Source organism: Ovis canadensis, chromosome 12 (assembly GCF_042477335.2).
Source record: "Ovis canadensis isolate MfBH-ARS-UI-01 breed Bighorn chromosome 12, ARS-UI_OviCan_v2, whole genome shotgun sequence".
Classification (NCBI taxonomy): domain Eukaryota; kingdom Metazoa; phylum Chordata; class Mammalia; order Artiodactyla; family Bovidae; genus Ovis; species Ovis canadensis.
In genome coordinates, this window is record NC_091256.1 from 83,146,062 (window position 1) to 83,161,033 (window position 14,972).

Sequence of the window (14,972 nt, forward strand, 5' to 3'; positions counted from 1 at the left end):
GTTTCACAGTGCATAGCACAGTGCTGGGTATATAGCAGGTGTTCAACAGATGCTTGTAGAATAACAAATACTTGCTCATCTAACTCGGGCTCTTTGGTTGTTTTGCAGCTTTATGTATGGGGAGCTAACCGATAAAGATACCATTGAAAAAGTGCGGCAAACCTTTGAGAACTATGAGATGAATTCCTTTGAAATTCTGATGTACAAGAAAAACAGTGAGTATTCAGAACATTCTGAATCATACCTTGATGTGCTTGGAAGAGCATAGCTACTCTTTCTCTATCACTGTCTTGGGTTTTCTTTTCTCTCATCATGTTAAATGCTAAATGTTGTGTCTTGAAGCCATTGTGTACGTTGGACTAAGTGGTATGGCTTGATGAGTTCAGTCCTGCACAGGAGCATTTGTACTTCTCACTAACCAGTTAAGACTTCTTGATGTCTTTTCTGCCAAGAGTTAGTGTTTTTCCTATTGATTTTCTTATGATGAGTTGCTGGCTTAAGATACTTGTAGACTTAAAGGCTATTTTACTGGAAGAGAGGAGGTAGGTCAGATTCTCTGTCCAGTTCACCTTCATATCTATCTTCCTATAGCGCTTAGCACAGCAGGTATTATCAGTTGATTGCCCAATTAAGAATTTCTGAATAAAATTTTGTTTCCCTGGTGACCCCAGTTTTCTGTAAGAGACAGTATTAATAGTCATAGTGTTTGTATTATTAATTTATATTTGTTTTCTCTATAATCACTTTTAAAAGTATAGTAATGAAGAATCTAGGTCAACAGCCATACAAAAGTATAAAACTTACTTTTCTCTTAGAGGTTTCCTATTGAGTGGAGGTTAATTATCTTAGAAGTATGAAAAGCGGGCCACGTGGCGACATGGCAGTAACAGGGTGCAGACCTGTTGAAGGGTGCTTTCTCTTTTTAAAACACTATTTGGTTTGTAAAGAATCCTGTTCTTTATATATAGGATTGAACTAGGTAGGTCGTTGGTTCACTAGAAAATGTCCGGAGTGGCCCAGGTGGCGCGGGAGGAAACATGTTTATTTTGGTGGCATTCAGGGTGATTGTTTCACTCTGGAAAGCAAAGGGCACATGTGGCTTTTATCCAGAAGAACCTGGGGCTTTTTTTCAGTCTGGAGTGCTGGAGCAGACAACTGAGAGGACTCTTTCCTGGATGGCTGGTGCAGATGCCGAGCCGAGAGATTATCTTTGAGCATCAGCAACTCTGCGAGGGCTGGTCCTGTGATTTCTCTCTAGAGCTGCTACCTTGCTCATTTCACCCACTCAGCCAGTAGACCTAGTTCCTACCCTGTACCTCCCCTAGTTCCTGTCTTGAGACATTTTGTCAAACTGGGCTGAGAGGAATGAAGTGAAAGATGGTGACCGGCTCTATGCCAGCCCTTCCTCTACGGGAACACAGCTCAAAGCCACAGCTCTTCCCAGGAGCACGCCAGCAGTGCCTTCTCATGGGAGAGGGGACTCTGCCTGTGTGCCCTGAAATAAGGGAGTGACTTAAAGGTTTCCCATGCTGGCAGCGTTGTGTCCTGAACAGCATAGATTTCCTCACATCACAGAATACTAAATTGGGATCCCATATGGCGCTAGTGGTAAAGAACCCACCTGCCAGTGCAGGAGATACAACAGACGTAGGTTTGATCCCTGGGTCGGGAAGACCCCTTGGAGTAGGAAATGGCAACCCACTCTAGTATTCTTGCCTGGAGAATCCCACAGACAGAGAAGCCTGGCAGGCTGCTATCCATGGAGTCACAAAAAGTTGGACACGAGTGAATGACCAAGCATAGATATACACAGCATAGATCTCAAAGACAATGCCCTACATTTGTATTTTGCTTCAGAGTTTTCACGCTTTGTTAGACTATGCATTTAACTTGCTCAAAGTCCACTATACATGTTGGCACTAGAGAGAAAGAGAGGGATACAAAATTAAAACCAAGTTAGCGATTCCACTCGGAGAAGGCAATGGCAACCCACTCCAGTACTCTTGCCTGGCAAATCCCATGGATGGAGGAGCCTGGAAGGCTGCAGTCCATGGGGTCGCTAGAAGTCAGACACAACTGAGCGACTTCACTTTCACCTTTCACTTTCATGCATTGGAGAAGGAAATGGCAACCCACTCCAGTGTTCTTGCCTGGAGAATCCCAGGGACGGGGGAGCCTGGTGGGCTGCCGTCTCTGGGGTTGCACAGAGTCGGACACGACTGAAGCGACTTAGCAGCAGCAGCAGCAGCGATTCCACTTGCTGTTGTCTTCAGTGGACACATACCCCAATCCTATTGTATCTCATTGCACTAAAGATGATTCTGATATTTCTGTTTCTGTACCTTAGGTAGACATGGGCTATGCATGGGAGCAGGTCCGTGCAGCTCATGTTTTTACCAAATTATTAGCATCTCTCCCCTCCCTGGAGGTTGTGCTGGGCTTACTGAGAGAGACATGCCCGTCCCTGGAGTGGCATGTCAGCCTGGGTATGGACTCTACTTCGTGGATGATATGGAGGCATTCTCAAGGGTGATTGAGGTCCTGTGAAACTTTTACCTTACCCTTTAATTTTAGGAAATACACTCAGTGGAAGGTATGACTCCACTCTATTTAAAAATGTTGATTCTCTAAGCCCAGTGAGGTGGGCATGGTGGATGTCATCTCCATTGTATAAGAAGGTAAATTCCTCACCCGAGGTCATGCACAGCCAGGACCTGGTTTCCAGTGCTTCCCTATGGCCAGTCTCTCCAGACTGGGTTAGATTTAGTGGGGGCACAGGGCAGGACCACCACATATGATGATGCAACCCTGCATCGGGGACAACTGGAAAGCAGTTTGCTGAGTCCTCAGAGCACCCTGACCTAAAACTGCACCTGTGCTGAGGGGTGACCTTCTCTTTCTAATTTACGCAAGGATGTCCAGCTCGTTTGCAGGGGTTTCATTCAAGGCTCAGTTTAGTTCAGTCGCTCTGTCGTGTCTGACTGTTTGCGACTCTGGACTGCAGCACGCCAGTCTTCCCTGTCCATCACCAACTCCTGTAGCCTACTCAAACTCATGTCCATCACGTCAGTGATGCCATCCAGCTATCTCATCTTCTGTGTTCCCCTTCTCCTCCCGCCTTCAATCTTTCCCAGCATCAAGGTCTTTTCCAAGGAGTCAGTTCTTTGCATCAGGTGGCCAAAGTATTGAAGTTTCAGCTTTAGCATCAGTCCATCCAGTGAATATTCAGGAGTGATTTCCTTTAGGATTGACTGGTTGGATCTCCTTGCAGTCCAAGGGACTCTCAAGAGTCTTTTCCAACACCACAGTTCAAAAGCATCAATTCTTCAGTGCTCAGCTTTCTTTATAATCCAACTCTCACATCCACACATGACTACTGAAAAAAACACAGCTTGAACTAGATGGACCTTTGTTGGTAAAGTAATGTCTCTGCTTTTAAATATGCTGTTGGTCATAGCTTTTCTTCCAAGGAGAAAGTGTCTTTTAATTCCACGGCTGCAGTCACCATCTGCAATGATTTTGAAGCCCCCCAAAATAAACATCTGTCACTGTTTCCCCATCTGTTTGCCATGAAGTGATGGGACCAGATGCCATGATCTTAGTTTTCTGAATGTTGAGTTTCAAACCAACCTTTTCACTCTCCTCTTTCACTTTCATCAAGAGGCTCTTTAGTTCTTCTTCACTTTCTGCCATAAGGGTGGTATCATTTGCATATGTGAGGTTATTGGTATTTCTCCTGGCAATCTTGATTCCAGCTTGTGCTTCATCCAGCCTGGCATTTTGCATAATGTATTCTGTATATAAGTTAAATAAGCAGGGTGACAATATACAGCCTTGATGTACTCCTTTCTCAATTTGGAACCAGTCTGTTGTTCCATGTCCAGTTCTAACTGTTACTTCTTCACCTGCATACAGATTTCTCAGGAGGTAGGTCAGATGGTCTGATATTCCCATCTCTTTCTGAATTTTCCACAGTTTGTTGTGATCCACACAGTCAAAGGCTTTGGCATAGTTAATAAAGCAAAGTGAAGTGAAGTCACTCAGTCATGTCCGACTCTTTGCGACCCTGTGAACTGTAGCCCACCAGGCTCCTCCGTCCTTGGGATTCTCCAGGCAAGAATACTGGAGTGGATTGCCATTTCCCTCTCCAGGGGAACTTCCCGACCCAGGGATCAAACCCAGGTCCTCCGCATTGCGGGCAGACGCTTTAACCTCTGAGCCACCAGGGAAGCCAAAAGTAGATGTTTTTTTCTGGAACTCTCTTGATTTTTCTATGATTCAGTGGATGTTGGCAATTTGATCTCTGGTTCCTCTGCCTTTTCTGAATCCAGCTTGAACATCTGAAAGTTCATGGTTCATGTACTGTTGAAGGCTGGCTTGGAGAATTTTGAGCGTTACTTTGCTAGCGTGTGAGATGAGTGCAATTGTGTGGTAGTTTGAGCATTCTTTGGCATTGCCTTTCTTTGGGATTGGAATGAAAACTGACCTTTTCCAGTCCTGTGGCCGCTGCTGAGTTTTCCAGATTTGCTGGCATATTGAGTGCAGCACTTTCACAGCATCATCTTTTAGGATTTGAAATAGCTCAGCTGAATTCCATCACCTCCACTAGCTTTGTTCCTAGTGATGCTTTCTAAGGCCCACTTGACTTCACATTCCAGAATATCTGGCTCTAGGTGAGTGATCACATCATCATGGTTATCTGGGTCATGAAGATCTTTTTGTATAATTCTTCTGTGTATTCTTGCCACCTCTTCTTAAAATCTTCTGCTTCTGTTAGGTCCATATCATTTCCGTCCTTTATTGTGCCCATCTTTGCATGAAATTTTCCCTTGGTATATCTACTTTTCTTGAAGAGATTTCTAGTCTTTCCCATTCTATTGTTTTTCTCTATTTCTTTGCATTGATCACTGAGGAAGGCTTTCTTATCTGTGCTATTCTTTGGAACTCTGTATTCAACATGGGGCAGAAATGGACGCAGATAGTGTTGGCTTCTTCCTAGGATTCTGTTCTTTGCTGCAACTCCTCCAAATCCTACCCTTTCTTGAGGAATTTAGAAACTTAAAATTATTTTTTTAAGCTTGGAAATTTTACAGTTGCACCAAATTCTGTGCCTTTTCCCCAACAACTTCTTAATGACCAACTAAAATATACCTCAGAGATATTGTAGGTCCCATTCCACAAATTTTGATTTCTCAGTGCATGTAAAAGTCATGTTTACACTATGACTGTAAACATAGCTGTTTATTAAGTGTGCAGTAGCATTATGTCTAAAAAGGTTCATATGCCTTCATTAAAATTAACTAATTTATTGCTAAAAATTGCTAACCATCATCTGTGCCTTCAGTGAGCTGTAATCTTTTCGTTGGTAGGTGGTTTGAAATACTGCAAAAAAATTACCAAAATATGACACAGAGACGTGAAGTGAGCAAATGCCGTTGAAAAAAATGGCACTAGTGGACTTGCTCAGTGTTGGTTGTCACAAACCTTCAACTTGTTAAAAAAAAATGCAGTGTCTGTGAAGCGCAATAAAGTGAGGTCTGCCTGTACTCTGTTAGACCCTGGGCTCGTTCCTAGGAATGCGGTTATGAAAAGACAGACCCAGCCTCGGCTCTCAGTAGTTTGCAGTAGTCAGGGGCAGCATCCATAGGTTAGAGCTGTAAGTGTTTTGATAGTGGCACACCTGGGGGTTGTCTCTTCACTCCAAACATAGGAGGTCAGGGAGGGAAGTCTTCCTAACAGGTGGGAAATTCATGCAGAACCCAAAGAGTAGTGCTGAGTTAGGCAGAGAGAAGGGCCAGGAATATCCCAGGCTGATGAAAGGAAGGTGTAGACAAGAACAGCAGTGAGGGAGCACTGAAGTTTGAAGAGACACAGAACAGCGCTCCTCAGACTTTGATGTGTATATGAAATCACCTACAGATTAAAATTTGTATATCTCTATACAGATAGGTCTACCAAAGGGCCTGAGATTCTGCTCCAGGTGCTGCCAGTGCCGCTGGGCCAAGTATCACACTCTGAGGAGCAAGGACAGAAAACAGCTTCAGTGAAAGCTGACTTCCATGCCTTTCTCTTTTGCGGCACCCAATGCGGTGCCTGACACAGAAGGTGCTCCACCTGAATTGATGGAGCACTATCTCTTGAATAAATGAGGAGTCACCAGTGAACCTGGAGAGGTTGGGAAGGGCCAGTCATGCAGCCACATTTAAGAGTTTAGAATTTATCTTAAGGGTAGAGGTGGTGGGACCAGAGAGTGGTGTGAGGGGTGTTGAGGGGTTTTAAGCAGGGTTTGTTTTTTGTTCAGTCACTAAGTTGTGTCCAACTCTGCAACCCCATGGACTGCAGCATGCCAGGCTTCCCTGTCCTTCTCCAAGAGTTGATTCAAACTCATGTCCATTGAGTCAGTAATGCCATCCAACCATCTCATCCTCTGTCATCCCCTTCTCCTCTTGCCTTCAATCATTCCCAGCATCAGGGTCTTTTCCACTGAGTCAGTTCTTCACATCAAGTGGCCCAAGTATTGGAGCTTCAGCTTCAGCATCAGTTCTTCCAGTGAATATTCAAGGTTGATTTCCTTTAGGATTGACTGGTTTGATCTCCTTGTGGTCCAAGGGACTCTCAAGAGTCACCTCTAGCACCACAGTTTCAAAGCATCAACTCTTCTGCTCAGCCTTCTTTATGGTCCAACTCTCACATCCATACATGACTCCTGGAAAAACCATAGCTTTGACTATACAGACTTTTGTTGGCAAAGTGATGGGTCTGCAGGGTTGCTGCTGCTGCTACTGCTGCTAAGTCGCTTCAGTCGTGTCCGACTCTGTGCGACCTGATAGACGGCAGCCCGCCAGGCTCCCCCGTCCCTGGGATTCTCCAGGCAAGAACACTGGAGTGGGTTGCCATTTCCTTCTCCAATGCATGAAAGTGAAAAGTGAAAGTGAAGTCGCTAAGTCGTGTCTGACTCTTAGCGACCCCGTAGACCGCAGCCCACCAGGCTCCTCCATCCATGGGATTTTCCAGGCAAGAGTACTGGAGTGGGGTGCCATTGCAGGGGTAATTGTGTATTAATCAGATTTTCATTTCAGAGAGACAAGTTCATCAGAGAGTGGCGATGGAATACAACATAGGAGACAGGAGGTGGGGGGCTTGTTAAGAATCACCCCAGTGACAAGATGGTTTTGGGCTGCTGGCGGAGGGATGGGAAAGAGGCAATTGAGATGGAGAGGTGTCTGGGGAAATGGGAGGAGACTGAGTGTAGGGATTTTTCTGGTGCTGCCTTCTGATGGGCAAGTATCTAGCTCGTAGTCCTCCAGGAGGAAGTGCTTGGTTTACTGAGTGACTTTAAATGAAGCTGATATTTACCAAGAAACAAATGGGTGACCAATGAGTGACTCAGAGCAAGCACTTCAGAGCCAAGGAGCAAGCTGTGTGAGGCTGAACTGACCAGCAGTGGCCTGGGAGGAACAGATTGAACAGAGATGGATGGGGGGAGGGGAAGGAGGAGGCCGAGTCTGTGGCTCCTTTCGCAATTTGCAGTTCAGTAGCTCGAAACCTTCAGCATTTTAAAGCTGTTCAGAGTGCCCTGAAGAAAAAGTCATTCCTTTGAGATTTTAAAATGTGAAATGTCACTCTTTAAAGGAATGTTTTTTTCTCTGATATTTACATTGGTGATGGGTTAGTCTCTAAGTCATGTCTGACTCTGAAACTCTATGGACTGCAGCCCACCAGGCTCTTCTGTCTGTGAAGTTTCCCAGGTAAGAATACTGGAGTGGTTGCCATTTCCTTCTCCAGGGGATCTTCCTGACCCAGGGATCAAACTCGGGTTTTCTGCATTGGAGGCAGATTCCTTATGGACACCAGGAAAGCTGGAAAACACATATAAAGGCTTAAAGAAGAAAATCAATCACCCCAAAGACTCAAAGACTCCAAGAAATACTACTATACCTTACACTTTCTGGTGTTTTGTCTTGCAGATGTTACATAATTGAAACTTCTACATGAATTCAATATGAAATAATACCTTTAATCTTTTATCATGAAAACATCATAACAATATCCTTATTAAAATTCCCCATAAATATAATTTAGAAGGAATTTTATTAATACTTCCTTTATTGCTGGATATTTATAAACTCTAAATTTTCTTGATTAAACACAATGCTGGCATGAAAATCTTTGTGCAAAGATATTAGTTGACATTCTGAAATATTTCCTAGAAGTTGAAAATTACTGTGTCAAGGTTCCTGAGACATTTTGCCAAATAGTGTTTCAGAATTGAACCCATTTCCAAGTTCACTTGCAGACTGTGTCTGACTCATTGAACTGCTCCAGCATTGAATATTGAATCATTTTAAAAGATCAAATTGCCTACAATTACATTTTTTTTTGTTTAACAAGTATTTTTAATGCAAGTGCGACGGAAGCATTTTTTCTTATTTAATATCCATTTAAAATTACTTTTTATATTAATTGTTCAGATTCTTTGCCATATGTTCTACTTAATTCTTGCGATTTTCTCATTGGTTTTCCTCATAAACTTTTAATAAATTGGTTTGTGCCCCCCCCCCCCCCCCAACCCCCCATTAGTATTTGCAAGGACAACTTTGTAGAAAAGATCTAACTATTGATGGGCATTCATGTTTTTGTTACCGTTGAGGGAGTTGGGAATAATTAGCAGAAGGCTTCATGGTGTGTTTTGGAATGAGTGTGTGGAATACTATTATGTATCTTGGAGACTGGCTTATCTGAAAGGTTTCTTTCTATTTATTGGGCAGTCTAATCAGTAAACCTGGACCTTTTGGTATTGCTATATATTTTGTATCATTCCTTAACTCATTCTCAGTATGCTGGATAAATTTCTTACATTAGTGACAGTCATCATTCATGAACTCATTTAGCAAATATTTAGGTGTCATTTTTGTGCTGGCCAATTAGTTGGTCCATTTTTCTTTTTTTTTTAATATAAATTTATTTATTTTAATTGGAGGCTAATTACTTTACAATATTGTATTGGTTTTGCCATACATCAACATGAATCTGCCACGGGTGTACACGTGTTCCCCATCCTGAACCCCCCTCCCACCTCCCTCCCCGTACCATCCCTCTGGGTCATCCCAATGCACCAGCCCAAAGTTAAGCAGTATTAGCCATGAGTGAAAGTACTCCACCCTCAGGACAACACTCCCCAGCATGTGACTAACTCTGCAACTTGTGGTGTGACTGGAAGCCCGGGTTTGGAAGCCTTGCATCAGCTTCTCCAGCAGAGAAGTGCAGGAAAAGGCAGCTTAGAGCCAGGAGAAGCTGCCGGCCAGTCCTTGATTACCTACTGTAGGCCTGTGGGTTTGAACCACAGAGATCCACATGTGAGAAACCTACTCTGCCTTGACGTGGTGGCAGTCTAGTTGTGAGGACAAATCATCGCTTGCCTAGTTTGCCAACAGATTGTCTTTTCTTTTTCCAATTCATTTTTGACTGCTCCGGGTCTTCATTGCTGCGCTTGGGCTGCTCTCTAGCCATGATGTGCAGGCTTCTCATTGTGGTGCTTCTCTCGCTGCTGAGCACTCCAGGGTATGCATGCATTTCAGTAGCTGTGGCCCCTGGGCTCCTGGGCTCAGTAGTTGTAGCGCACAGGCTTAGTTGCCCTGAGGCATGTAGAATCTTCCTGGATCAGGAATCAAACCTGTGTCCCCTGCGTTGGTAGGCAGATCCTTTACCACTGGACCACCACGGTGGTTACCACTACCACCAACAGATCGGTCACTTATTCAGTACTAGAAGCTGTTAATACATGAGGGATATTGATACTAAATCACACACATATTGAAAGCTGTTTTGCCTATTAAATTTTTTCTCTTTAATTAAAGACTTTAAAATACCATATCTGTTGTTGTTCATTTGCTCAGTCATGTCCAACTCTTTGCAACCGTGTGGACTGAAGCATGCCAGGCTTCCCTGTCCTTCACCATCTCTCAGAATTGGCTCAAATTCATGTCCTTTGAGTCAGTGATGCCGTCCAACCATCTCATCCTCTGTCTTCCCTTTCTCCTCTTGCCTTCATTCTTTCCCAGAATCAGGGTCTTTTCCAATGAGTCAGTTCTTCCCATCAGGTGGCTGAAGTATTGGAGTTTCAGCTTCAGCATCAGTCTTTCCAATGAATAATCAGGACTGGTTTTCTTTAGGATGGACTGGTTGGATCTCCTTGCTGTCCAAGGGACTCTCAAGAGTCTTCTCTGACACCACCTTTAAATTTTTTTCTCTTTGACTAAAGACTTTTAAAATACCATATGTAAGTTAAAAAATGTTTTTCAGTCTTTTTCTTTATGGTTCTCACCTTTATATAATACTCAGGAAGCTCTTCTCCTTGCCTAAATAATAAACATATTCTTCCATTTTCCCTCCTGGTACTTTTAGAGCACTATTTGTTATCATCAATCTCTTTCTTTCCAATTTGAAATGCTCTTCTTTAAAATGCTAAATGTTCACATTCATGTATTTGTGTCTCTCCTCCTCTTTTTTTTTTCAGGAATCTTTTTGTAACTTATTAGCTTTGTGAGTTTGGTTAAAGTGCCTTCCCACTTGGGTTCTCCATATTTAAATTAAAGATAATGTCACAGTAGCAGTTCCACCTCAGAGTTGTGAAAAGTAAACCAGATGTGTCAGGGTTTGGCCCCACTGTAAGCACTCAGTAAATGATATTATTGTTTTCATTTTTGCTTGTTTTAGGGTCACTGCCATTGGTTCCTAATTACTATGGAAATTACTATGGTTCCTAATTACTATAGTAAGTAACCCCTGTCATTAGTTTTCTCTTCAAAAATTTCTTGGCTGTTCTGCCACCTTTATTTTTCTATTTGAATTGAATGTCAATTCATCAAGCTCTGAGAAAAACAAATGAAAAAAGAAACAATTGAGATTCTGATTGAAATTGCATTAAATTTATATATTGAAAGAAGAGGTTTGACATCTTACAGAATTGAATCTTCTCATCTATAAACAGTGTAACTCTCTCCTTTATTGAGGTTTTGTTTTTTGCTCTTTAATCAAATTTAAGTTACATTGAGACTTAAGCATTGCATTTTCTAGCTTTTCCCTTGTTATGGTTGAGACTGGCTGTTTGTCTTAGGAACAGGTGAAGGCAGCTTTGGATTTTCATTAAACTCCTTAAGATACATTGTCTTTTACAGTCATATAAACACCCCTGTGAGGTGAGATTGAACATTTCAAACTTATAGATGAGGAAAGAAGGAAAGAAAGTAATAGTTTTATATATCCACGTATCAGGCATTTCAACTTAATCCAAAGTCAATCTTGTGGCTGAGACAGTAAAGAATCCGCCTGCAATGCTGGAGACCGGGGTTCGATCCCTGGGTCGGGAAGATCCCCTGGAGAAAGAAATGGCAAGCTGCTCCAGGATTCTTGTCTGGAGAATCCCATGGACAGAGGAGCCTGGCAGGCTACAGTCCATAGGGTCACAAAGAGTCGGACAGGACTCTGACACACTAAAGTAGATCTAACGTAGACCTACTGTGTTACACCAGAGTAGTAGATAGATCTAACACACTAAAGTAGACTAACGCTAAAGTAGGTCTATTATCCCTGTTTTACAAATAAGGAAACTGATTCTGGGAGAAGTTCAAGTGACATGGTCAAAGCATACAATAAGTGAAGGTGGGGCTCAAACAGAGGGCTTGGGATTCTGAATTAGATGTCCTAAAGACTAGTGGTCACTACCTCCCCTACCCTCTCTCATCTTCTCACACTTGTTGTTTGTCTCAGTAAAGTTGACCAAAACCTTGCTGGTCTGTTTCCCGGAGCAGACTGCTATTCTCTAGTTTCTGGACTCATCCCAATGGCCCAGCACGTGCAGCCCTTCCCAAGGGCCAGTCAAGTGGCTTGGTGGATTCTGTTGCGTTCAAATGTGACCTGGGGCTTCCCAGGTGGCGCTAGTGGTAAAGAACCCGCCTGCTAGTACAGGAGACTTAAGAGATGTGAGTTCAATCCCTGCGTCAGGAAGATCCCCTGGAGAAGCGAATGGCTACCCACTTCAGTATTCTTGCCCAGAGAATCCCATGGACAGAGGAGCCTGGCAGGCTATAGTCCACAGGTCTCAAAGAGTCAGACACGACTGAAGTGACTTAGCATGCACCCATGGCATCTAAATTTGAAAGTGGCCTGGATGTCTGGCTATGGAAAGTGCCTGGAAGGATGTCCAGGGTCGGAGGGAGACTGATGGAGGCCAAAAATCCTGTCATACACCTGCACCTTGCTGTTTTGTTATCTGACTGTTGTGGTTGAGAAGCTCTACAGTGAGATTAGGTTGTCAGGTTCATTAGTGCACAACGCAAGGGAGCAACATAAGGGATGACCGTCACAGAGTGGCCAGAAGGAGGAGCCTAACCTGGAACTGCCCTTCCACTGCGCATCCTCAGCCAGAAAAGAGCTGCAGCCTTTGCCATCAGTGGGATGTGTTTCTCCTGGATTTGTGTATTGATCTTCCTTTAATAGAAAGTTTATTATTGACCCTTGGTTCTTTTCACAGAAAAAAACATTAAGTACTTGCTTTTCTTGGTTTTCCCATGGTAGCCACTTGAGTGAGGAGGCAGAATTTTAACCTCTTGTTGATTTTGTGTGTGTGTGTATATATCTGTGCATTCATTGTCTCTCTTGTATCTTGAGGGAATAAATCCTGCTTTAGAATCTGGGCTCTAGAAGAGATCCCCAGAGGCCAGCTGCCCCCAGACAGGTCTTCATCTGAATGGAGACAAAACATTTCTGAATATACCCTGGGTGCATCTGGAGGGTGTAAGGGAACCTGAATGGGTGGGGCTCTAGGCTCTGGATATTTCATGTTTGCTTGAAAAAGCTGTTTCCCATATTGAGACTTTGAGTAATATTTCATTAGCTAAAAATGCTTCACTCTTATGAAGCAAAAGGTTGAAATGACTGGTCTGTGCTACCTAGGAGGGACTCATATTCTCTTTTGGAAAAATTTCAGAAATGAAAAATTAGAACCCATTCTTCTTGCTTTCCTTGATTTTTTGGCTAGTGATAATCTGGGGGAGAGAGAGAGGCAGGTCTGAGTAACTGTGAGGACACTGGAAGTAGGATTTCTTTCTTTGAAAGTCAGCGGGCATGCCTAGAGCCTGCTAGGTTTTCACAGCTCCAGGCTGGCACCTCCTGGAGCTGAGCAGCATAGTCGCCTCCTGTGACCCCTGGGTAACGCTGCTCTGGATGGCACTGGACTAGGGATGTAGGACCATGAGACAGGAAGAGATCAGGCCTCCTGCCCTTGGAGCACATTGTTATTGTTCATTGCTCAGTCATGTCTGACTCTTTTGCAACTCCATGGGCTGTAGCCCACCAGGCTTCTCTGTCCATGGGGTTTCCCAGGCAAGAACACTGGAGCAGGTTGCCATTTCCTTCTCCAGGGGGTCTTCCTGACCCAGAGATCGAACCCATGTCTCCTGCTTGGAAGGCGGATTCTTTACCATGAATCAGGGAGCCCTAAAGAAATAGTCCTTAACTGTTAAGGTTTGATGGGGGTCAGTGCACGACATTGTCTTTCCCTGCCCGTGACCAGAAGCAATTGAGAGAAATTCAGGCATCAGAAAGGTTCAAATATCACCTTTATGACTGGTAAATCTGATCCTAGAGGATGTATTTTATATCTATGGGAAGGTGAGTTTTTAAAAGTTAATATTAGAATTGGACAGACTTATCCACCCAACACAGCTGCTGACTAAAAAAAATTAGTCACAGTCTGAAAGTAGCGAGTTATTTTATTTGGTGGAAATGTTAGGGACTCCAAGTCCAGGAGGCAGAATCTCAGTAGTCCTGAGAAAATTGCTCTGAGGAGGTGGGAGTGGGAGTCAGGTTATATATAAGTTCACAACAAAGAGAGCAGGGAGTCTGACCATCAAAGATTACTGCTAAATTGTAAGGAAAGCCAAATATCAAGCTAAGGGATTTGGTGTTCTATGTAAGAGAAGATGCAAGCCTCTGGGCTCACTGAATTCATTCCGTTCCTATGTACCTAAGCTATGTAAGGCCAAACCCTGTTTGTTTGTTTGTTTTGTTTTGATTTCTCACATCCTGCCCCTACTAAGCCCCTCAGCTCTTCAGCAATCACTGTTAGGGATGACAGCATTTGCTGAATTGCAGACCCTTTTGGGAGCCTTCATCTATTGAGATGGTAAAGAATTCTCCTGCCAATGCAGGAGACTCGGGTTCAGTCCCTGGGTTGGGAAGATCTGGGAAAAGGAATGGCTACTCGCTCCAGTATTCTTGCCTGAGAAATCCCGTGGACAGAGGAGACTGGCAGGCTACAGTCCATGGGGTCACAAAGATTCAGACATGATTGAGTGACTAACACTTTCATTCACATATGGCGGCTTGGAAACACTGATGGCTGTGACATTTCTTGCCCACCGATATGGCAGGAAATATTTCATTCCACACAGGTAACACGAGAGAACCACAGTCTTCTCCTGCCAGCTATCCCCCTGCCCTCTGACCTCTCCCCTAACATTTATAGAATGAGGAAATGGAGTAGAGTGCTCCCTAATCTCTTAAGACAGCAGAGGAGAAAAGGTGGCCAGGCTACACATGTCCGGTTCTTATCCCCCATATTGCCAACCCAGGGGAAAGGTCTGGAGGGTTACACTGGAAGATGTCCCTCCACAAAAAACACCAGGTATGGGAAAAGGAGGGCTTCCCTGATGGCTCAGGTGGTAAAGGATATGCCTGCAGTGCAGGAGACCTGAGTTCGATCCGTGAGTTGGGAAGATCCCCTGAAGCAGGGGATGGCTACCCACTCCAGTATTCTCACCTAGGAAATCCCTTGGACCAGGTTCACCCTCAACAAGCCCAGGTTATCAGCTGGAGAGGAACTCTTAAAGTAATAGATGCTGACTATATGAATTTTTGGCACAAGAAACAGATTTAGATATTGAAAAGGAATGATCAGAATAGCACATGTT

General features: G+C 43.7%; 1 protein-coding gene across 2 annotated transcripts in view; it reads left to right on the plus strand.

The window, feature by feature from the left end:
• KCNH1 (potassium voltage-gated channel subfamily H member 1) overlaps positions 1-14,972 on the plus strand; it is a 418,239-nt gene that overhangs the window by 34,534 nt on the left and 368,733 nt on the right. For both annotated transcript variants that reach the window (XM_069544233.1, XM_069544232.1), the window contains exon 3: positions 109-215. In XM_069544233.1, coding sequence (XP_069400334.1) covers positions 109-215 — 107 coding nt within the window. The remainder of the gene's footprint in view (positions 1-108; positions 216-14,972) is intronic.